Raw genomic sequence first — 24515 nt, 5'->3', positions numbered from 1 at the left:
GCGCGAACCTGTTTCATCGTGCATCAAATGGTTTTGGAACTGAGGTCAAACAAAAGAAAAGAAACTAGCTTTGGCCAAAAGTCTAGTCCTACAAGTTGCCTCTGTAAGGGAAAGAACTGATTTCTCTGTGAAATGTCCTGGGCCCCATGGCACAGAGTAAAACTGAAAGGTTCCCCAAAGGTAGACACTGCTTGCAAGAAAAGCTGGAAAATGACCCCGATCTTTGGAAGCAAGTGAGGAGGTGTTAAAGCCAAGCCCATCCTCATGCCCACATTGGAGGCAGCCTCCTGGCTGGGCACCGCTAATGGGAGGGCCGGCCTCCCATGTGGCGTGGTGGGCAGCCAAGCCAAGGAGTCAGCTTGTGCTGTGCCTCTCGCTTCTCCCAGACACATGCCACATGTCACACAAAAACCCCAAGGCTCACAGCAACAAAGAGATGGGTCCCACAAGAAGCTAAGCCCTGGACAACTTTCTCTTGGGGGTGGTGGGAACAGGAGGCAAATGAATTCTGCCTGGACCGCTGCCCTTGCTTTCGGCACGGCCCCCATTTTGCCCAGGCCCACCCATCAGGTAGCTGAAGATGATGTTTGTTCAGACATGCATTGTTTTGGGACTCTGCGGTCTTTTTTGAAGATGTGGCTCAGGGAAAGGATGGTGGCAAATCTCTGTGCTTAGTTTGGCCCTGTTTGTTGCAAGCTGAGCCGCTGAATTCTAGATCCTGTCTCGCAGGCACATTTCAGAGGCACAGCACTCATTTCTTATATTCTGCTAATCAGCCCTGCTATTACCGGGAAGGTGCAGTCACTGACCAATCCCGGCTGGCGCCACCCCATCATACTCACAATATGCAAGGACTTAGGTGAAGACAGTATGCAAAATGCAACAAAAACAAATAGATGGAAATACAGCCCTGGTAAACCTAAACCCAACCTGGCTTGAGGATGAACCGAGAGGCCCCACAGAGAGCAAAGAGCCCACATGCACCCCGATGTAGACCTTTCTTAGCTACCTGGCTCCCAGGGGACCCCAGCCCAGCTCAGGTGCCTTAATGAGCAGGTTCTGCCCAAGAAACAAGTCCCATAGCTCTGCCCAAGTCCTGTTCCCCTAAGTTCCTTTTGGGAGTGGGGAGGGGGGCACAGCTTTCTGAAAAGGGCTTTCCAGATGGCGCCTGGCTGCGGCAGTGCCAGACTCCACAGCTTAAGTAAATGTTGCCATCACCCCATCCTGCCAGGAAAAGGCAAGGGGGACCCATGGCCGCTCTCAGCTGCAGCGACGCTCACTTCCTGGGGAGATCAGAGTCCCCCCACCACCTGCCCACCCCCCCAACACCATACACCCCTCTTGGAGAGTCCCTTTCCTCTGCATTTGCAAGCCTCGCTCAGCCCCCGCCTCCTTCCTCCACATGCCAGCACCATCAACAAGGGTGGAGAGATGTGCCCATCAGATGCCGACAGAGGAGAGGAAGGCGAAGGGAGGTAAGACACCCAGAAGGGCAGCAAACAGGCCCCAAGGGTCACAGATGGCAAAGGTTCCAGCCCAGTCATCACAGATTTGGGAAGTGTGCACAAATCCAATCTCCTGATCTCTGCAGGTGTTTCTCCACCCCTGCCATCAATGCTCCAAAACAGCTCTACGGGAAAAGGGGTTAACTACTCACTCCCCTGACTTCCCGGGCTCAAAAGGCTTCCAAATGCTCCCTGCACAGTTTTTCCCCATGAAATTCACTGTCTCCATCTCTAGATCGCCAAGTATCCCCACGATCTCTCTCTAGAACCCAGTGGAATTTCGAGGCCACTGTAACAGGGGCCTTGTTGAAGACAGCCCTGTACCCACCCCTTTGAAACATCAGAGCTCCCTGCCAGAAACTTCTTGGGGAGAAGGGGCAGACCTGGGAAATGCGCTCAGGTGTAGAGGAAGAAAGTCTTACCTTACCCTTCCTGGGAACGCATTTCCTATGAGCAGGACACAAAGATTCAAACCAGAGAAGGAATTGGAAAGATAAGCAACCTGGCAGTGAAGGGATCTGGGCAACCACAAGGACCCCAATCTGCTCTCTATGCAGAGGCTGCCCCAGCTCTGCAGAAGTGGCCCATGGCAGGTTACATAACACGGTGGGCATCATTTCCCAGCTACCTGAGTGCACGGTAAGCATGCGAGTGGGTAAGAGTCAGACCCTGGAAGCTCGTGATACCTGGTTTTGGCCAAACCATCAATCAGAGTGTCCACTGTGGCTGTTTGCAACGCAAATTACTGACTCCCACCCCAACACATCCAAGGTGGTGGTCAAGTCCTGAGCCTGGAACCTCCCATTCAAGTTAATGGAAATCACGCAGCTAATGCTTCAAGCTCTGTTTTGAAAATTGACTGCTTAATTCCTTGCCTCATTGTAACCTGTCCTTAGCTCATCTATGTTTTCCTTATTTCCATTAAATTTAGGTTTAAACGAGTGTTTCCGTCCCTTGCGCTAACATGTGTAGGGAGGAAAGCATCATGGAGCTCCTCAGAAGCTCAGCGGGCAGGAGTGCTGGAAACAGAAGGGCAGCTCAGGCAACGCGGTGTCCATCCCGCAGATGGGCCAAGTGAGGCCTCCAGAGAAACACATTTGAGTGACCCCCCGGCCTGGAATCTAATCCCTCGCAAGCAAAACCCAGAGAGGGTGCTCTGCCTCTGGGATTTTATGTCGCACATCTCTGATGTTACACTCCCAATTTGAAGACTTGCAGAGCCTGTGCAAGCACCCTCTTTCTGAAATGCCAAGTGACGGTGGAGTGGCATCAAGCAGCCCCAGAGAAGTGGGATTTATGGCTCCATATAAAGGGGTCAGAAAGATGGTAAAAGCCCCGAAGTGTTACTGGTTGATCCCAAACCATCGCTTCTAAACACAAGATGATACAAGTTCCCCAAGTGAATGGGAAATTTACAAAAAGAAACTGCTGGTAGGCATCCGGCTCCCAGGGAAGGAGGAGCACGATGCGACAGCCGCACATGAACCAGCATCTGAGAGCAACGGCGATCCCGGCATGAGAAGGGTGTCCCGAGTGGACAAACCACCCTGGGGCCCCAGCAGAAAGGTGGCCGCCAGGGGAGGACACGGGGACCTCTGACCCTGTGCCCCATCTGACATTCCCCAGGAGACACCTGACCAGCCGGCTTATTCGTCTAGGCGGGCGGCCACCTCAGCTCTAGGCTCTCAGCTCAGGGGACGGGCCTTGGCTGGCGTCCGCCTGGGCACAGCTTCGGCACACACGAGCCGAGCCTCCGTAAATCTCCGCAAACACGGCGGCCGCCTGCACACGCTTCCACGGCAGGGACGGAAGGGCTGCATATGGCGCTCGGCTTTCACAGCTGAGCTTTAAAAAAAGTGCAGCTTTTCATCTCACTGAACCAGCTCCCAAATTAGGAGGTGGGGAAGGGAGGCTGGAGTTGGGGTGGGGTGGGGGCAGAAAAATAAGGAAGCAGGGAACAGGGGAAGGGGGAGGGGGAACATTTAAGGCTAAATGTGATTTTAAAAGGAATCTCAGACTATAATCTGTCCATAAGGTCCCTCTGGAAAATTAAATAATGTTGCCTATTTGTCATCCCCAAGTTGACTAATTTCAAGTTCCTAATATCATTTTTTAAATGACATATATATATATATATATATATATATATATATAAAACAATGAAGGAGTCTACCTAAGAGGGCATCACTCACATGCTTGAGCCTGGGCTAAAAAATTTTTAAGTATTATTTATAAATGGGATTATTGTTTTCCAAAGTTCCACTCTGCAAAGAGATTAGTTGCCACCATGCTCAGGGGGGTCTCCCCAAGTCCTTTTTAATTCCCTGCCTAGAGGTGAAAGGTGGTTGGAATGGAACAGGAGGAAGAAGCCTGCTCCGGCAGTTTTCCTGGAATTGCCTGGAAACTTTTACTTTCTGTTTCCTCTGCTGATAATGACTGTCTTCGGCTCTGCAGCCAGCTCCCCTCTCCCCCCTTCCAGCCCCCTGTTGCTGCAGCCTCCCCGAGCTCCGGTATAAAGTTTGGCTTTTGCAGCAGGAAGCAGCTGGGCCAAGCAACCAGCGAATGATAATGACCTCAGAAATCTGCTGTTCGCTCGGCAACAATAGGGTGCTCAGTCTACTGGAAAATTGTGTTCATCAGCTAACTCTGCTCAGTTACTAATTGACATTGCCAAATATTTTAAGAACAATTGGAATGCACAAGCAAAAAAAAAAAAAAAATGAAGATCTTAATCCTCAAACTCAAATTTTTTTTCTTTTTCTTCTTTTGGGTGCCTGGATTTGTTTGTGTATGGAGCAGGCACTGGTTATCGTGAATGGGGGCAGGGAGGGGGAGCCACATGAGAAAAAGAGGTGGAAAAGAAAGAAAATCTATCATATCACTATACACCCCATGTAAATGCGAGAGCGCCCCAGATAAAGGCCTTTGATGCTGTGGTCAATGGGATGGAGACCCAGCATTTCAGGAATGCAGCTCTAACAACAAAAGAAGACCTCGCAAGGCTTTTAGCCCAGCTGACCAAATAATCCTTGTCCATCTCAAAATATTATACGAGAAGTAGTAGGGGTTAACGATATTTTCATCTTTGCATCTCTCCCTGGCTTTCCATTGATCCTGTAACTTAGCCGACTTTATTTAATGAACAGAGGGTCAATGCATTCAATTACCCCCTTCCCACCATCAACACTTCAATTATCCCCACTCCAAAATTACGGGGAATTCGGAAGGTAACTGCCCTGTTGGATATAATGAACAGTATCGTTTCTTAGTACATTAAATTTTAATTATTCTGAGTGTGATTTCCAAAGCAAAATCTGAAGAAACAGAACTTTGGTCATTTTCTGACTCAGAGCAAAGCTAGGATTCGAGCTCAGCCTTAGAGGAGGTTTTAGAGAAAGATGCAAAGATTAATGCCATAAGAGTGTCTGCATGCAAGCCAGAAACGAGGAGGTATCGAAACAGCCACCCCGCTTTCTAAATGTCATAAAAGAGTAAAATTTATAAGCTGCTGCTTTCCAAATAGTTTCTCTTTGCATTGTACACGGAGGCAGGAATGACATTGACCACGGTGTGAAATTACTGGTAAGTCAAATAAACAACAACACAACAAAAATAAAACAAAGGGGGAAGATGGGGAAGTGATCTGTGTGACTAGTTTTGTCCATTTTCTGCTAGAAAATATGACCTCTCAATTTGTCAAAGGTCCTAGTTGTCGCAGTTGATCTTAAGCTTGGTTCTCAGCAGTTTGGAGAGCCAAAGAACAAACACATTTTCTGGTTCACTGGAATCATTTTCACATGTTCACTGATTCAAACATTCTTTTGCTCACATAACAAACAGCTGCATCCCACATTAGCCTAGCCAGTGACAGTCGCCCATCTCGGCAATAACTGTTTGATTGCAAACTTGACCCCTTCTTCGTCTCGGTCTGAGCAAGACATTTTTAAACAGCCACTCCGTTCCCAATCCTTCTTTGCAAAGAATTACATCAGATAACAAAGGACGTCTCTGCCACTCATTGTAAGCCTTCTTCTAGAGATCTGTTCTAAGAGGCTCTGTAAAAAGGTTTTTTATGATGAATTCAGAACTACTATCATGTTAAGAGCAGCGATTTATAAAGAAGAATTCATTGGTTAAGATCTGAAAAAATAGTTTCTCAGGCCCTACTGACCCAGTTTTCAACAAAAAAAAGAATCAAGTGATGCAAATTAAGTTTTGCGACATTGTTATGCAGTCTGAGAAATTTGTAAAACCGTGTTTTGCAGTTATTTCTTAATAGAAGCCTTAATAAGTACTTCTTTCTTTACTTAAGGGCTTAAAGATTTTTTTTCTCTCTCCTTCACCTTGCAGGTTTCTCTTTAACAGGTAATAATAAAATACCCATTGTACCCAGATTTTTATTTAAATGCTTATTTTAATCACACTTTTATACAAGTCAAACTTGTTGGAAATAAGAGGGAGGACTAACCAGATTTGGTTAAGAGTCCTAAATCCCAGGGAAACCTGAATGCCCCAGACGCACAGCTGATTCGGGTTGCATATTGGTATGACCTCAATTCTCCTACTTAGTCAGAAAATTATGAAAGGGTCTAATTTGAATATGAAGAAAACAAAGAAGTCAACCAGAAATGAAAGAATCAGTATTCACAATTGTAAAATACTTCAATGAGGGGAAATAAAAGTGAGAAGATAACCACAACTCAAGTATAATTCTCTTTTGAGTCATGAGCACGGTTGGTTCTTTTTAAGCAAAATGGGTTTTTTCAACCGAGCACTGAGAGATGGGCAAGCAACAGAGATGGGAATAGCATGAGGGCTATCACTTGGCCAGAAGGTGAGAAAAACACGGTAAACTCGTCATTAATGAAGCTGAACATTTGGTGTCGGAATATTCTGCCGAGAACCTTACATTTCAGGTCTGAGAAAGGGATGGAAATCTGTCAATGTTAACTCCACGTCACTCTAAAACCTTAGGAGAAACAGTTTGCTGTCTGCATCCTGTCCTGTAAAGGTCCCAATTCAAAATCAGAGATGACACATGCCAGAAGAGGAGACCTCATCCTAGGAGACCAGAAAGAGTTCCTCCTGACATTGGGACACCTGGCACTTGGCTGCCTCTCGTGTAGGGATTTATGTTTACATGGTGAAAACCCTTCCCTCGAATCTTAGTGTGTTCCTTGTGGCAATCGCTCCAGGTAGTGTGACCTCACGCCTCCATGGCACTCATGCTGCTGGTTAGACACTTCCTAAGCGTCTCATCAGTAATAAATCCCAAACAAGTCTAGGACTCCAGGAGTAGACAGTGTGTTTCATGGGTATTTAAGCAGCGGCATTAAGTGCTATCGGAATCTCTGGAATGTGCAGACCAGATTTATGTGTCTTAACAATTCTTTACTGGTTTGTAATAAGCCGGCAGAGTCCCACTTTATTTTAATACTAATTTTGTCCTAGAAGAAGAGTATGACTGTAACAGCAAAGCTAAAACTGGCATCTACTTAATAAGTGCAGCCGTGAATTGCCTCCAAGATCGAAATAGGTATCTAAACCAAGGAGTGAGGGTGGGATCAAGAAAGAAGAAAAAACTTTTTTAAAATGACCCTCAACAGTGTGCTGCTACGTCTTTAACAGTGGGCAAGGCAGTGCCTCGAGGTGCCTCAAACTGTCTTTCATTTTCTAGACTTAATGGCTGATTGCAGAAATCAATGTTGCCATTAGTAACAGGGTATTTGTTATGGCATGATTTCCTCTGTTGTTAGGCTGCAGAATGATTACAGTATTAGCGAGGTGCTTTCTTTATAAAGGGCTAAAGATATAACTTTCAATTTACTACCCATTAGTAAGGGGCTTTGGAAATATGGATGAAGGCAACACCTTACCCGCTGTTAGGTGGTGATTTTAATTTAGCCATCTGAGGCTAGCGTGTTTTTGTTGTTGTTGCTGTTGTTGTTGTTTTAGGTTTGTTTTTTTTTTAACTGGGCCAAGAAGCTTCATCATTTCACAGACAGTTTGATGACAGATTTTCTGCTTTGCTATTTTAGACCCCAAAGCTGTATCGCCCGTGTAACACAGTACAATTTAAGACATAACAGTCATGCGTCTGTGTTTCAAATGCCTGTACTTTTCCAAACCATCAGAGGAAAGTGGTGGGGCTCTTTAGGTCACTCAGATCTGGCAGGTGAGCCATGTCGTAATTTTGGAAGGGGCCAGAAGATAGGTTTGGCTTAGGGAGGGAGACTGCGGTGCCTGCGTAAGAGAATTATGGGACTACGCCAAGCAGGAGAGAAAGACGGTGAAGTTTGGAACTTACACATTCACACCCAGGGATAGAGCAGAATGCCAGCTCCTGAGTTCCAGAGACGAGATGATAGCCGACAGCGTCAGGCCATGAAATGGGGTTGGACAATTGCAAGAAAAAGGTAGATTATGTCCACTGAAAAATGTACCGCCTGGCAACTTTCTTCTTTCTCTCTCTCTCTTTTTTTTTTTTTTTTTAGACAGTGTCTCACTCTGTCACTCAGACTGGAGTGCTGTGGTGTGATCTTGGCTCACTGCAGCCTCCGCCTCCCAGGCTCAAGCGATTCTCCTGCCTTAGCCTCCTGAATAGCTAGGATTACAGGCATGCACCATCACGTTTGCCTAATTTTTGGACTTTTAGTAGAGATGGGGTTTCTCCATGTTGGCCAGGCTGGCCTCAAAGCCCTGACCTCAAGTGATCCACCTGCCTCGGTGGCCCAAAGTGCTGAGATTACAGGCATGAGCCACCGTGCCTGACCTCAACCTACTTTCTTGGTAGCCAGTGCTCAAGGGAAGGCCTAAGAGGTGAAAGGACTGCCCTTTCCCTCCAGTCAGGGAGGGAAAGAAAGGCATGGCCCAGTGTTCAACACACCCATGTCCTCGATCAAGACCCACTGGCCTTGGAACTGACTGGAGGCCTGGGAGCAGAACCAGGCAGCCCTGGGCAGGGCTGCTGTGCAAGCTGCTTCTCCCCACCTCCCCGCTAACCTACCTGAGGAGGACGGCGAGGAGGGGTGCGGGCTGTCCTCCTGGGCACTCCCGGTCTGGGAGAGGCCGCCTCCGACCCCGCTCTCCTCGGTGACATTGGAGGAGCCCGGCGTGGTGGAGCGGCTCACCGACTGAGACTCCTGGTCACTACCCGAGCCACGCCGCTCATCCAGGCCCACATGCAGCCCGTCCTCCTCACCCTTGCGGTCCCGCTTGTGGACACGGGAGTGCACGACCACCTGGTGGTAGGTGCGGAACACCCGGCCGCAGTCGGGGCACTCGGTGGGCTTCTCCTTCATGTTCCCAGGACCCTGCAGGTTATACTCGAGCGTCTGGTTCAGCCCGTGTGACAAAAAATCCCGACTGCTTTCTAAAGGGTCGAGCTTACTTGGCAGGTCTCTCTGGCTGCCCACTTTAGTGCTGTGAACCAAATCAGCAGGCATTTTCTGCTTGGAGCCATCTGCTCCCACTAACACGTACTCCCGCTTCTCCTTATCAAACAGAACCCCGGCGTTTGCCAAAGTGTCTTCGTGGTTGCGCTGCAGCGGATGCTCTTTAGACAAGAAGCCATGTTCCATGGCCATGCCCCTGGCCATGAGCTGCCAAGCCTGGTAGCTGTTCACGGGGTCCATCTCCGCAGCCTTGGCAGCCGCCTGCAGCCGCTCGATGCAGCTGGATTTCAGCGGCGGCACGAGGTTGAGGCATCCCAGGAGGGAGTGCTTGTCCCCCTCCGGGACGCCGTGGGCCATGCTGGAGATGGGAGACAGCAGCTTCCCTAACGCTTCCTTCTCCTTCATGGGCAGTTCGCCCTTGCCATAGAGCTGGCTGGGCTCGCTCAGGCCGGCTTTGTCCGGGGCCATGAAGCCGCTCTGCAGGCAGGAGAGGTACCTGGAGTACAGGTTAGCGTGGGCCTCCTGGGACATGCCGCCCATGGGCACAGGCACCTCGGGGTCGCTGGGGGACTTGTTCTTCACCGACAGTTTGTTGAGGTGGACCTTCATGTGGTTCTTGAGGAACCAGGGCTCCTTGAAGCGCCGGCCGCAGATCTGGCAGCAGTGCTCAAAGGAGTCTTTGTGCTTGCGCATGTGGCCCTTGAGGAACCACGCCTGGCTGAACACCTGGCCGCACACCTCGCAGCGGAATTCGTTGGCCGACTGTTCCCCACCGCCATTGGGGCCCTGGCCCTGGGCCGACTCGGCGGTGATGTGTGCCTTCTCCACGTGGCTGATGAGCTCCTCTTCCTGCGAAGCCGCGAAGTCGCACAGCGTGCACTTGTAGGGCTTGTGCAGGATGCGGATGTGGCGGTCCAGCTCCTCGCGCTTCTTGAATTTGCCCTTGCAGAAGGTACAGCGGAAGCCCGCCGCCGGGGCCACCGCATCCTCTTGCACGCTGGCCGGCTTGGGCGAGGGCACCGGATGGGCCACATCGGGCACGCTATGGTTGGCGGGCAGGGCCAGGGTGCAGGCGGCCAGCGGGGCCTGCTGGGCGTGCGGCGGAGGCTTCAGGTCGGGCCGCGGCTGCAGCAGGCTGCCCTTCAGCTGCTTGTCCCGCAGGATGGCGCGCTCCTCCAGCTCGTGCAGCAGGCGGTTCTCCTCGCGCACGCGCCCGCGCCCCTTGCCCAGGTTGCCCAGCTTGTGGGTCCGCAGGTGGATCTTGAGGTTCCCCTTCTGCGCCGCCCTGTGGTCGCAGTACGGGCACTTGAAGGGCTTCTCGCCCGTGTGCGTACGCATGTGCAGGGAGAGGATGCTGTTGAAGCGGAAGCGCTTGCCACAGAGCGGGCACGGGTACTTGCGGTTCTTGCGGGCGTCGTCCTCGATGTCGCTCATCTGGGACATGATACCCAGGTTCTGCCCGTTGAGGAACTGCTGCAGGTCCACCCTCCCGTTGAGGCTGGTGTCCACCTCCCGGCCCAGCTGGTTGGCCAGGAGCGCCATCTGACTGCCCATGGGCTGGCCGCTCATGGGCACGTGGGCTTTCTCCTCCAGGGATGCGGGGGGCTTCTCCTCGGGGTTGGGCCGGGGATGGAGCTCGGGGAAGGCATGGCTGAGCTGGGAGGTGATCTGGTGCAGCTTCTGACTCATGGCATACTGGCCGTTGAGGACGGGGCCGCTCAGGTGGGGCTCAGCTTCCGGCTCCGCCGAAGACACTCCAAGGCACAGGCTCGCTTCTTCCATCCCTGAAAAGAGAGGCAGAGTTCAGATCCGTGCCAGGTGCGGCTATGGCGCCATGAATCAATAGCATTGGCGGGCAGGGAATTTGCATTTCATGCCTTACCTACACATAATCATGCTAAGGAATTCTAGTCAAAAACAATAATAAAAAAATGAATTATTAAATGCCAATTATGCAATATGGCATTGCTCCTCCAATTTGTTTTGGCGACAGATCGTCTTCCTTGTATTTTCTATTTACAGACTGCAATTATTCATTCACCTTTAAATTATTAATGTTTTACCACTTTCAACACCTAATAACAAATCAAGGGTCTACGTGTGAAACTTTTTCTCCATTGCCCCATTGTCGCACCTGTACCTGTTGGTTCAGTCCAAAGTTTGCCTGAGAGCAGAATGACTTTTCCCATAAGACCAAATAAACCCACTTGGAACTTCTGTTTCCGTTTACTACATTCAATACATTCACCAGTCTGAGATGAAAGAGATCATTTTATGATTTGGCCAAAAAAAAAAAAAAAAAAAAAAAAAAAAAAAAAAAACCCAATGGCATGATATTTACTGGTACATAATAAAACAAGATAATGTTTTGGGAAAAAATAAAGTAAAGGACAGGCTTTAGAACAATAAAAGGGATTTTGCTTTAGTCAACAAAAAGTGCAGTAATATCTCATTAAGCTGATTAGTATGCTGCTTAGAAACAGTACTAGGTGCTGTAACACATGATTATAATCATAAAAATCCTTCAGTGTTTGCAAGGAAGCATTAACGAGGTATATTAAATTTTAAGGAGACTGCGAGTAGCGGCTTTGCAAACCTCAGAGATTAAGATTTAACCCTTATGTTACGAAACACTGTTATTTTGTCATTTGGTAACTGTGCCCATCAAAAGAAGTATAAATTATCTCCTGACGGAATCTTAGCAGATTGTTGAAGTTGTTCAAATTTGGGTCAAAGGAAACACTGATACCTTATAATGGGACTCTTCCCATTCTTCAGTGGCAAGATATCCAAAGCAGGGACTTCGATTGGGTTTAAAGAGATCTTTTATAGAACTAGATAAAAACCCATTAAAATCCAGGGATGATGCCATAGGAAGTCTCAACCAAGTTTGAGTGTTTTTAATAACTTTCCCAATATACAATAATGAGTACAAATTGTACCTGCAGTATGTGTTTTGCAGAAAATTAGAACTCAAAGTTGTTTGTTAAACACTATCGTTCAAAGCTGGTCTGCATAATTGTCTTTAATAGTCCTCTCTGCCCCCTCTCCAGCCTGTGCAGAATGGCTAAAACCAGATGGTTCCGGGGGCGCAGAGGAAACAGCCCCTTCCACATTGGAGCATATGGGGAGCTCAATTTTGCAAGGCAATGAACCCCTGCCTGGGGTCCTTCCATTTCCAGCTATGTCTTCCACCTGAAGGACTCCAAATTTGTTTCCTGCCATTGGAATCATCTTTGCACACACCTCTCCTCTTGCATCCCATTGTTTAGATGTGTTGGGCAGCTAGGTGGTCCAGGAGCTGTGCTTAACCCCAGCCAGGACTGATTTCTGGGCTAAGTGATTAACCAGGGGGACCTGTGGGGACAGAGCTCAACTGTGGAGGAAGCACAGGCAGGCTCGGCAGGGTCTGCTGCTTGCTGGGCCTCCCAACAGGAGACTGTGTGGCATGGAGGGTCTCCAATGGGAGATCTGACTTCCTTGGCAGGAGGAGTAGGGTGGTGAGTCTATCTTGCAAGGGAAGGGAAGAAAGAGCCATGAATGTTTATTTCCAGGCAGCCGAGGGATTACAGTGGTGGTGCTGGGCCAACTGTGTCCACGAATGAAAGATATACACAACTGTGCAAAGCGTGAAGACACACGTAAAGGTGCATGGGCACTTGCCATAGTAGAAGGCTTCCAGCTTGTTATCTTTCCTTTTTGTTTCTGGGGTCAGTCTACACTCAAATTTTCTTAAAACACACAGGCCCATTTTGGAGGTTGGTCAGAAAAAAGCTAATATCCCATGGAGGTTGCTGCATTCATTCAACAAACTTACCGAGATCCTTCCATGTGCCAGTCCCTAGCCTTGCCACTGGAGACATGGTGGTGGACAAGACCTACCAGCCCCAGGACTCATGACACCCACTATCCAGCAGGGAGGAGCAGGCACAGTGTACAGAGGTTGCTGGAGGCTCCAGGCAGAGACTGGTGGCCCCAGGGCCCTGTCTGGCACCCTCTCTCCACCTTCAAGCCCCATACAGCTGCACTGGCTCCTCTTCTGAGCCAACAGGGATCATGACCCTGAAGCCACACGGGATTGCTCAGAATTCTACCCAACAGCTCCGTGGAAGTTTGGAAAGTCTAAGGCCAACAGGGCTGGCCCACTTCCAAAGGCTACCCAGTTGGCCAGCTCAGAAGACATGAATCCAGGAAGACAGGCTATTTTCAGGTTGCCGCTGATGAGCTGACGCCAATTCAGCAGGAGGGAGAGAAGGCTGAATGTGGAATGCGGCAAGACTGCAAATCAGCTTGGATGAGGGGCATGGTGTTGAAGACCATGTCCCCCAACACCACCACGATTCATGCTATACAAGTCATCAACTAAGGAACGTGGGAGTTTTCAGGTTTGGTTTGAGTATGGAATTCTTTTATTTTGTTCAAATAAATCTATCTATCTATCTATCTATCTATCTATCTATCTATCTATCTATCTATCCATCCATCCATCCTGGCTGGAGTTAACAAAGCTTTGTAACCTCTTTAAGGTCTTTAAATGCCTTTGCTAGATTGTCAGCTGAGGATAGAATGTTCTAGAACATGCATGTTGCCCTGGTTCTTTTAATAGTTGGCTCTGTTCTTATTCATGTGGGTCTGAGCTCACACATCCTTTCTCACAAAAGCCCTCTGTGCCCACCCTGTCTGAGGCTGACACCCCAGCCTCTCTCTGTCCCAAAACTTTACTTTCTTCTTCGTAGCATTTACCATGGGGGCAACATTTTGTCATTGATCCTTTTACAGACATGCTTCATTCCCGTGAAGGCAGAGGGTATATCTGTCTTGGTCAAGGATGAAGCCTTGGGTCCTCATGCAGAGCTGGCTTCCCTTAGGTTCGGTATGTCCCAAGTGAATGGATGAATGAGTGAATAGAGACTCTAACCTCAACCTTATGTGACCTAACCTCAGCCTTTGCACAAGTCCAGAGCACCTAAAATCAGTCATGTGCCCTAACCTCAACCTTCCTACAAATCCAAGAGCACCTACAATCAGTCATGTGACCTAACCTCAGCCTCTGCACAAGTCCAAGAGCACCTACAATCAGAATCGGACAGAGTTGGAAGGGTCTCTCGCTACCACTGAGAAGCTGAAGGTTCAGAAACCACCAAGGGAAAGCCACCCCTGGCCAGCCATGGTGGCTCATGCCTGTAATCCCAGCACTTTAGGAGACCAAGGTGGGTGGATCACTTGAAGTCAGGAGTTTGCGATCAGCCTGACCAACATGTTGAAACTTCGTCTCTACTAAAAATACAAAATTTAGCTGGGGGTTGTGGTGGGCATCTGTAATCCCAGCTACTTGGGAGGCTGAGGCAGGAGAATCACTGGAACCCGGGAGGCGGAGCTTGCAGTGAGCTGAGATCATGCCATTGCACCCCAGCCTGGGCAACAGAGCGAGACTCTGTCTAAAAAGACGAAAAACAGAAAAAAGGAAGGGAAGGGAAGAGAAGGGGAGGGAAGGGGAGGGGAGGGAAGGGAGTCTACACCCCCAACTTTCCCAGTCTAGGTGTCCATGGTGATCACCCCAGGCTTGGACCACTCCTGATGGCCCAATTGCTGAATACTAGGAGACAAAGCAATGGTTCCCTTTAGAACTTAACTGACCGTCACTGCCCATGAGAGACCCCAGGGTTTCAGAGGAGCTGGCCAGCTCCCCAGGAGACGCTTCCAGTATATTGGTCCCCAGCCCTTGAATAAGCCTGGGAGAAGCTTACACGGAGCCTTACTGGGAAGCAGGACCACGATAGTCAGCTCAGAATCCTCTGTGATTCCTCAAGCAGGTGCAGCTGAGGCCGCTGCAATGGGGCAGTCGTAACTGACGCCTGCTGCTCGACTTAGAGCAAGAAAGGGAAGCACGAGTTCCTGGAAAGAGTATGGGGTAATTGGTGTGCTGTCTCTGCGCCAAAACAGCCGAGGCAGGACAAGCTGGCCCCAGGCCCGGCCTGGGACTCGCAAAACCTGGGTCAGCCCCAATTTCTCCAGCCTTGACACTTCACTCATCCAGAATGCATTTATTCCTTACCTTAGCCATTCAGTCAGTATTTGCCAGGGGCCTTCCATGTACCTGCCCTCGAGGGCCTGTGGATCTAAGAGGCCAGAGTGAGTGAGTGTCCACAAGTAACAGGGGAGCAATGAAAGGTCCCTTTGAGGCTGAATTCAAAGCTGGGGAAAAGAGAAACCATCTCAGCTTTGGTGTCTGATGGTGTGTGTGTGTGTGTGTGTGTGTGTTTCTGTGTGTGTGTAAGCACATTAAGTATGTCTGTGTTGAAGGAAGGGTGGGGAGTCCCTACCTGGTAGCCCTCTAGAAATGTATACAAATGCCTACACTGGGAAACTAAGGCATCATTAATCCTACTGTTAAAAGATTGAATCCAACTGCAGACATAAGAGCTCACGGGCCTGGAGGAAGTGGAGTTGCCTGCAAAGGAGATGATCTGTTGGAAGGGGCCGGATGCAATGGATCACACATGTAATCCCAGCACTTTGGGAGGCTGAGCCCCAGGAGTTTGAGGCCAGCCTAAGCCACATGGCAAAGCCCCATCTCTACTAAAAATATAAAATAATTAGCCAGGCTTGGCGGTGCATCCCTGTAGTCCCAACTACTTGGGAGGCTGAGGTGGGAGGCTCACTTGAACCTGGGGAAGTCGAGACTGCAGTGAGCTATGATCCGTACCACTGCACTTCAGCCTGGGCAATGGGAATGAGACCTTGTCTCAAAAAATAAAAATAATTTAAAAGATAATTTTTTTAATTTTCAAAAAAGACCTAATGGAAGGTCTTATTACCCCTTTCCCCAGCCCACCACGGAGTAAGCCTTCCGTTTCAGACCATGCTGCTCCCTGACAGGCCCCATAGGGAATATCCCTGGAGGGGCCTCCTGCCACAGCACACCCCCGACCCCGCTGCCAGAGCACTTTACCCTACACGCCCCACTGACCCTTCATTCAGCGCTGCGTGACCCAGGAGCCGCAGCCACAGATTATTCACTTGGACTGATGTCCAGAAGAGGTTTTTCTAGGTGTTTCTAGGCTTTTTTTATAGTTTCACAACTTATGTTTAAGTCTTTAATCCATGTTGAGCTAATCTCAATACTGGGTATACATGGACATAAAGATGGAGACAATAGACCCTGGGGACTCCAAAAGTGGGGAGGGAGAGCGGGGAGGGAGGGTTGATAAAACTGCCTATAGGGTACAATGTTTGCTATTTGGGCGATGGGTGCACTAGAGGCCCAGTCCCCAGCATTATGCAATATACCCATGTAACTTAACAAACATGCACACGTACCCCCGAATCAAAATTTTAAAAACGGAAGCCAGGGGCCAGCAGAGGGCAGGCCATGATCCTGGGCTTAAGGCAATTGGGCAGCCAGGACTTTGAATAACCTCCGCAAGAACTCATGGAACCAGTTCACCTGGACAGGAAAACCCTTAGCACAATTAAAAGCAAGCAAACAAACTACTAAACAGTGAGAACAGTTTGCCCCTGGCCTTGAGTTCATTGCCCCAGCCTGAAACCTATAAGGAAGAGGATCAATAAACCCTGGTTGATTGATGGAAGGAACCAATGAATACATAATTTACCTAACTCTGCAAAGGCAGCCAAATGTCCTTACCGAGGCTGGACAGTTAAAGGCCACTGTAAACTCTTGTGTCTGCGGCATCATCTCCCCAGCGTAGAAATATGGCAACATCCCCCCCAGCCCCGATCTTTTCTGAGCACAGAGTCATGGGGTACCTTGGGGACTCAACTCAACAGCCAATATTGATGAAGAACTAAGCTAGGCTCTTGGTGGCCACGGGATTCTTCATCACAATGTGGGAACTCCTGGGCTGCACCTCTAAACACAGGCAGGGGCCCCAGGGAAGGCTTCCAAACATTACAGGTTTTCTTCTTGAACAATGCAATTTCACACTCAGCAAATGAAACCCACCATTGGGTACACAGATTATCAAAATACATTCTGTCTCATCACTGCCATCATTGCAGGTACTGTGAGCCATTCAGCTGCCTTTGATGGTGCTAATGGTTATTTTGATTTTGCATTTCTGCCTTCAAGACTATTTCCTGTGATATCAATGACAAAAGTTTTCACTTAACTCTTCCAATAGAGAACCTAATTGTATCTTTCACTCAAAATGAAATTTAAAACTATCAGGACACCAGAAATGCCAGCTGCTACGAGTCTAAATAAATTTTACACAAAAACACAGTTTCATTTTGCTAGCACAGAAAAAAAAGTAATCTTATGAATAGTCCAAAAAAATATAGATCTTGCCAGTAAGTTGTATGAAAGAGCTTTTTCCTTATACCACGAAAAAGAATCGTTGGAAAATAAAATGCTTTCAAAATAACCATTTGCACTGGATTTTAAAAAATCAAGTATTGTTGTCTAGCCAAGCACAACTAAATATACTCCCTTTTTCATCGATGTGGGTGAAACTGCTACCTCGGAAGCCTTGCAGGAGTCCCTGACCTCCAAGTTGCTCTGCAGGGTCTAGGACTCGGGTTCACAGCAAGGGGGGTTCCAAACACCAGTGTGGATTTTACTCAAAATCGTCTCATAACATGCACTTCTAGTAGTAGGCAGACCCCATTCCTGGAGGCTCACGTGACCCTCAGTCTGTCCCTGAAGCCCACCTTGCTTTCTTATGCTGAGGGTAAACAGTAATTAAGACAATTTCACCTAGAATACCATGGCTTCTTATTAAATACTATTTTTCCAATTGTTGTAGCTCAAACTGTTTAACTAAGGTTGTTATAAGCATAATACACTCCTGTTCTGAAATACAGAACACCAGACTACTGAACCTTTTCAGGGTCATTAAACAGCTGTAAACATTATTACAAAAATAAACCAGAGATTTCATGCTTACATTTTGGCCTAGAGCTTGCTATGCTGAGCAAGTGCATTTTTTTTTTCATCTCTTACAATCAACGCTGGTGACATTTGGGCATCCAAACAAATTACATCACAAACATTACCGGGGTGGGCAGGATACTGAGTGGTTTATTTGCCAGATGATTAATAGATGAACAGGAGGGCAGCGCGGGTGACCTGTTCCATTTTGACTGATGTGTAGACAATGCCATGAGACAGGGCCAGAAACAGTTAAATCCTTGCTGAATTTATGAACAAAAACACCATACTCAAATCAGGCTGTGGAGAATGACAACTGTGTAACCAACAGAGTCAAGCTGCAGACTGTAGTGAAATTCCCAAGTGTCCCCTTGGGGACGGAACATTGGCCAAAGTCAAGGCCCTCACTGCCTTGAGTAGTGAGCAGGATTTGGCTGGTCTGGCTTAGTATGTGGTCCCACAGAGCCCTAGGCAGGTTCCATGCTGGTGGGACAAGAGTTGGAGAATTTGGGAAAAGAATTTGGTGTCTTCTCCCTAGAAACTTTGGATGACTTCAAAATTCTCAAAGACGTGACCATTTTTGGTTTGGGTTTGGTGAAAAAAAAAAAAATCTCAAAGGCAATCACTGTGGCTTTTGGAGTCTCCGCTGAAACTGCAGCCCACAAATGAATACAGATAATGAGCACAACAACATCAGATGGAAAAGAAAAATGGCCACAAAGGGGTTCTCCTGTCATCTTCTCAGAGTAGAGAAGACTTCTGGTCTGGATCCCTGGGTCACTTCCTGCCCATAACACACAAAGTCAGGCAAGTAGGTGCTGGGGATGGAATGAAGAAAAGTTCACATGGGGTAGTTGTTAAGACTATGGACTGTTCTCTCAATAAAAAGCAACAATCCTCAGCAGCAGCAGCAGCAAGAGCATCACCATCATCACCATCACCATCACCATGATCATCACCATCATCATCACTATCATCATAATCATCACCATCATCACCATCATCATCATCAGCAGCAGCAGCAGCAGCATCACCACCATCATCACCAACATCACCAGCATCACCATCATCATCATCATCACCATCAACAGCATCATCATCACCATCACCATCATCATCACCACCATCACCAGTATCAGCATCACCACCATCACCATCATCATCACCATCATCACCAGCATAAGCATCACTACCATCACCATTATCATCACTGTCATCATCACCATCATTACCACCACTAGCACCATCATCATCACTATCACCATCATCATCACCATCATTACAATCAGCAGCAGCAGCAGCAGCATCACCACCATCACCATCATCATAACCATCAGCAGCAGCAGCATCATCACACCATCACCATCATCATCACCACCATCACCAGCATCAGCATCACCACCATCACCATTGTCATCACTGTCATCATCACCATCGTTACCACCATTATCACCATCACCACCACTATCACCACCATCACCATCACCAGCATCACCATCATCAGCATCAGCATCACCATCATCACCATCATCACCACCATCATCACCACCAGCATCATCACCATCATTATCACCATCATCAGCATCATCACCACCATCACCATCATCATCATCATTACCATCACCACCATCATCACCATCACCATCATCATCACCACCACCACCATCATTATCATTATCACCAAAATCACCACCATCATCACTATCATGGCCACCACCATCACTATATACATTAACAGGATCCTCATCTTCATCATCTTCCTACTCCTCATCAAAATACCACCTGCCAACACTGCTAGATACATCACAATCATTATCTCATGTTAGCCTTATACAACCTTAGATGATTGGTGCTATGTTATTGTATTGGAATGCCAATACAAAAGATGAGGAAACAGTGGCTCAGAAAGTTAAGTCATGCAGACATACTAGTGGCCAGGCTGGCTTTTTGCAACATATTTATTCTTGTTGGGCTGGATAACGACAGTCGGAAGCCAGCTCAGTCATTTGGGAAGTGCCTGGAAAGAAGGAAGCCACAGCTATGGGCAGGCTCTGAGGAGGCCACGGAACAGAGGATGCACAAAGACATGGGCCAGGCAGTAAAAATATGAGGGGCAGACATGGCAGGCACTACAGATGGAGAAATTTAGCAGGTCTGTTACTCACTGACTGGTAGACCAGAGGGTCACCCCCCAAAAATTATCTTTAGACTCTTCTGTTTTCTTAATATCTAGAAGGGCTGATACATTATTCCACATTCTCTTGTAGAGTCAGGTGGCTTATTCCTCCAACTAGACTGGAGTAATGGAAAGAGAATGACACCTGAAGTTCCACTGACGTGAATCCAATTGCCTGCTCTCCCACTAGCGTCAGTGTGACCTTGGTTCCCTGCCAGAGCCTCAGTTTCTTTTTCTCTCTAAAAGACTGATAGGTTGTCCTATTCACTTCAAGGGATTTTGAGAGGGCACAGGGGGTTGTGGGAGAGAAAATGAGGCATTTTCTACCTGTGCAGTAACACTTCTTAGATGCTGACCACAGCAGTTAGCATAGCTTTTTAGATCCAGAAGCCCCCTTATCTGGTAGCAGAGGACATGCTGAGAGGGGAAGGACATGAATAAGGCATGTAAAGGTGGTTAATAAAAATGCTCCTGTTGGCCAGTCATGGTGGCTCATGGCTGTAATCCCAGCACTTTGTGAGGCCGAGGGGGACAGATCACCTGAGGTCGGGAGTTCGAGACTGGCCTGACCAACATGGAGTAACTCCATCTCTACTAAAAACATAAAATTAGCCAGGTGGGGTGGCACATGCCTGTAATCCCAGCTACTCAGGAGGCTGAAGCAGGAGAATCTCTTGAACCCAGGAGGCGGAGCTTGCAGTGAACGGAGATCGCGCCATTGGACTCCAGCCTGAGCAACAAGAGTGAACTCCATCTCAAACAAACAAACACACAAACAAACGAAACACTCCTGTTGTCAGTCTTATCCGAGGATCTGTATAGTGGGAGTGGCATCTTTTGATAACATTTTGTAATGCCTACATGTGGCAAGATATGGGTACATCTAGAGATCTATAAGCAAGACCAGGCCCTTGCCTTTAAAAGCTGACTCAGGGAGGGAAAGATGGATGGACTCATGAAGCTCGGGTCACCTGCTGAATTGGAGAGAGTTTCAGCATGCTGGGCACAGTGGAAGTGCAGGAGACAGAAAGGAAGGAAGGCGGTGGTGGAGACAGGCCTTGGCCGAGCCTTGAGGGGGTCACCAGGTAGAGAGGAGGAGTAGGCCACATGTGCCCGAGGGACCAGCATGTACAAAACATATATGGAGCTTGGAGTGCTCTGGGGACAGAGAGGAGATAGGGCAGAGGCATGGGCCGGTGCAGACTTGAAAGCCAATCTTAGTGTAATGGAGTTTATATTGGGGCAAAAGAGCAGCTTAAGAAGCTCTTAACAGAGGAGGAACGTAACATGCATGCCTCACATTGCCAGGGAGAGCCTCACCCGTCCTTCTACCAGGTTCCTATAAGAAAGATGCCAACGGCTGAGGTCCTAAGACTATCCAGTCAGTCCCACAGAGCCTCCACTAGGGCAGCCACCAACTATAGGGTTGACATGGTCATGTCTCCAGAAAACTTACAAGAGAACAGCTTCAAAACTGTACATCCCTTCTGTCTATGAGCAGCTAGAAAAGGCAATATTCTATCCAGTGTGAGTCAGAGAAGATAGTAAACCAGTAAAGGATGAAAATAAACTCCTGGACCACAAACCAAACATCGGAAGGTCAAAGCTCTTGCGGTGGTGAGGGCTCCCCGTGCATGAGAAAGAAGAGCGTAGAGTTTGGAAAAAGGCGTTGGTCTCCCCTTGCCTTCTTTTTAATGGTGAAAAAGTAGAGGGAGAAACTTTCCACACATCTCCCAGCTTCATCCTGGCTTCACGTGCTCCAGGAAGCCTTCCTGGATTTGACCCGGGCTGGAGGTGATCCTGCTTCCTCGGAATGGACGCTTGGTGAGAGTAGGTGGGTTACCAGCCTCCTGTCTGTAGCTCATAGAGAATCCCACCCTACGGAAAGTCTTCCAAACCCCCTGGTCCTCTAAGCTTATGACCAGCCACTGTGCAAGAGAGGGGAGGTCACCCAGGGTGTCACATCCATGGACTGCAGTTTGGGAACGGTAACTCAGCCCTCACACCCCGCATCTAGGCCGTGAAGCAGGGCTCCCATTTCACCCAGATGGGATGATTTGGGAAGGAGATAGCCCTCTAATTCTCTGTAATGGATTTTGATCTGAACTGTGTCCACCCCACCAAGGAAAGCAACAAGAACTCTCTCTCTCTCTCTTTCTCTCTCTCTCTCTCTCTCTGTGTGTGTGCGTGCGTGTGTGTGTGTGTGTGTATATATATATGCTTTTAATGAATGATCTATCTTTAACATAATAATGCAAAACTGAAAAAGATACCAGCAGTTGTCAAGAGCGTATTGATTACTCTCCTCTCGCTGGTTTTCTTCTCCCTTTTTAAAGCAGACTTGCTCATGGCAGGAAGTTAGATATTTAATCCCCTATTAACCCGCCTTGGCTCTCTGCACCAGCCCCAGCGCACAGCCCCTGCCCTGGGAACCAGAGGCCCTGGCCTCCGCAGGACCCTCCCTGGTGCAGCAGCAGCCGGGGAATAGACATCAGGCTACACCTCCCCGCTCCTTTACCTCTGATTAAAGCCGTTTACATTTGAGCACTTGTGGACTATGATATCGTGTCGAACAGTTTATTTTCATTTCACAGAGGCCTCAGATTTGATTTGGTGCAAAACTAAATATAATGTAAAATGCACATACGCAAGAGTGATCAAAGGGGGCTTGATTCTGAAATATTTATAGAAGTCATCCCAGGGAGATTCGTCCACAGGGGCACCTGTCGAAGACATAAGCTCAGATACACATCATCCGGTAAGTACGCACGATCATTACTGAGCAGAAAACCCAGGCACTCCATCGGGTCCCCTGCTGCCTGCAATTTCTGTGCTGAGGCTAACAGATGGAGGCTGGCCAGGGCTGGGCTAGGCCCTCAGTCCTCTTTGGCCTTGAGGTCCCCAGTTTAGCATCCCTAGCTCCTGCATAGGTCACCAGACTGGCCTGGCCTCTGCCGGGCTGGCCTCCTGGGAAAGGAGGGAAGACTGACTCACGGCCACCTCAACGCGGGTTCTGAGGGCGCCGGCTGCAGGTGGCCCAGCTCATGGAACCAGGGCTGCTGGGGGCTACTGTCTCAGATGTGGGGGTGTTGCTGCCATAGATGGATTCCAGGGACAAAGACCAATTTCGAACCATGATCAGGAAAGAAGGGGGAGTAAAGTGTGACTTGAGGATGGAGAACCCTCCAGTTCATCTTGCTTCAACCTATTAGCGTTTTGAAAAAGGACTCCCATGGGCAGGAGAGGTGGCTCATACCTATAATCCCAGCTCTTTGGGAGGCCAAAGCAGGCGGATCACTTGAGGTTAGGAGTTTGAGACCAACCTGGCCAATATGGTGAAATCCCATTTCTACTGAAAATACAAAAAATTATCCAGGCATGGTGGCCACATGCCTGTAGTCCCGGCTACTCAGGAGGCTGAGGCAGGAGAATCGCTTGAACTGGGGAGGTGGAGATTGCAGTGAGCTGAGATTGCACCACTGCACTCTAGCCTGGGTGACAGAAAAAGACTCCATCTAAAAAAAAAAAGAGAGAGAGAGAGAGAGAGAGAAAGAAAAGAAAGAAAAAGGACTCCATTTTCTCAGGAAGCAGAGAGAGGCAACTTGGTATCCTTTTGTGCATATCATTTCCCCTGTTGGGAACATCCTCTCTGCAATCCCTCCTTGCCCTTGTGCCTAGTAATCTTGAGAGAAATTAAATACCACTTCTTCCAGGAAGCCCTCCTTGATGTGTCAGGTCTCTTCCTGATCTCAGTTCACTTCACCCCAAGATCTAGATCCTTGCATAGTGTCGGGAAGAAGACGGCCAACTGGAACCAAATAGGATGCCCTCAGGGGCAGCTAAGGCATCCTCTCTGTGATGATGACATATCCACCAGGACAACATTCCCAAGTGCCTAGAGCACAGCCTCACACTAGCAGGTGCTCAAGAAGCGCTGACTGAATGAATGACTCCTCTCCCCAGCCCAGGTGCACTGACCTCCTCTCCCAGCCAGCCCCAGGGCCAGGATCCAAGACACTGGCCTCCCCACCATACATCAGTGGGCCTGGATCCTCCCTTTGTAGCCTTCTCCACCCCCTTAAACCACACCTGCATGGTCACCCAGGTAGCCATGTGGCCTCAGGTGTCCTGGCCCCTCTCTGAATCATGGCTTCCAGTGTGTTAGACAAGGAGGCTGGCCAGGCTGGACCCTGAACTCAGCCCCTCTGTCTGTCCCCCTGTGGGTGCCTCTGAGGCCCACCTGACAGGGAACGACCCTGTAGCCATACCCTGATCTTGAACCATCACCAATTTGCCGTTGAATTTCGCTGATGCTGAACACACGGATATATTCTAAAATGAAGCAATTAATGTTTCTATCCACATAAGGGAGAAAATGCCATTCATGGGCTGGTCCAGGACCCTTAGTGCACCATCCATCTGATGTTGGACACGCTGTACTTTCTCACCAGGGACGACATCAACATCTTCCCCTACCCCCACCTCCAGGTGCCAGAAGTTATGTCCTAAGGAGAAGCCTTCAGAGAACCCCAAGGCAGTCTGTACCT

General features: G+C 48.6%; 1 protein-coding gene across 13 annotated transcripts in view; it reads right to left on the bottom strand.

Moving 5' to 3' along the window:
* The window catches only part of ZNF536 (zinc finger protein 536), a 488422-nt gene that overhangs the window by 257484 nt on the left and 206423 nt on the right, over positions 1 to 24515 (bottom strand). For all 13 annotated transcript variants that reach the window (XM_015123486.3, XM_028839572.2, XM_028839579.2 and 10 more), the window contains one exon: positions 8512 to 10683. In XM_015123486.3, the coding sequence (XP_014978972.1) occupies positions 8512 to 10681 (2170 nt within the window). In that variant the 5' untranslated portion in view covers positions 10682 to 10683. The remainder of the gene's footprint in view (positions 1 to 8511; positions 10684 to 24515) is intronic.

This window comes from Macaca mulatta, chromosome 19 (genome assembly GCF_049350105.2).
Source record: "Macaca mulatta isolate MMU2019108-1 chromosome 19, T2T-MMU8v2.0, whole genome shotgun sequence".
Lineage (NCBI taxonomy): Eukaryota > Metazoa > Chordata > Mammalia > Primates > Cercopithecidae > Macaca > Macaca mulatta.
Note: the sequence above shows the minus strand (reverse complement) of the source record. Positions and strands in the feature narration are given on the sequence as shown.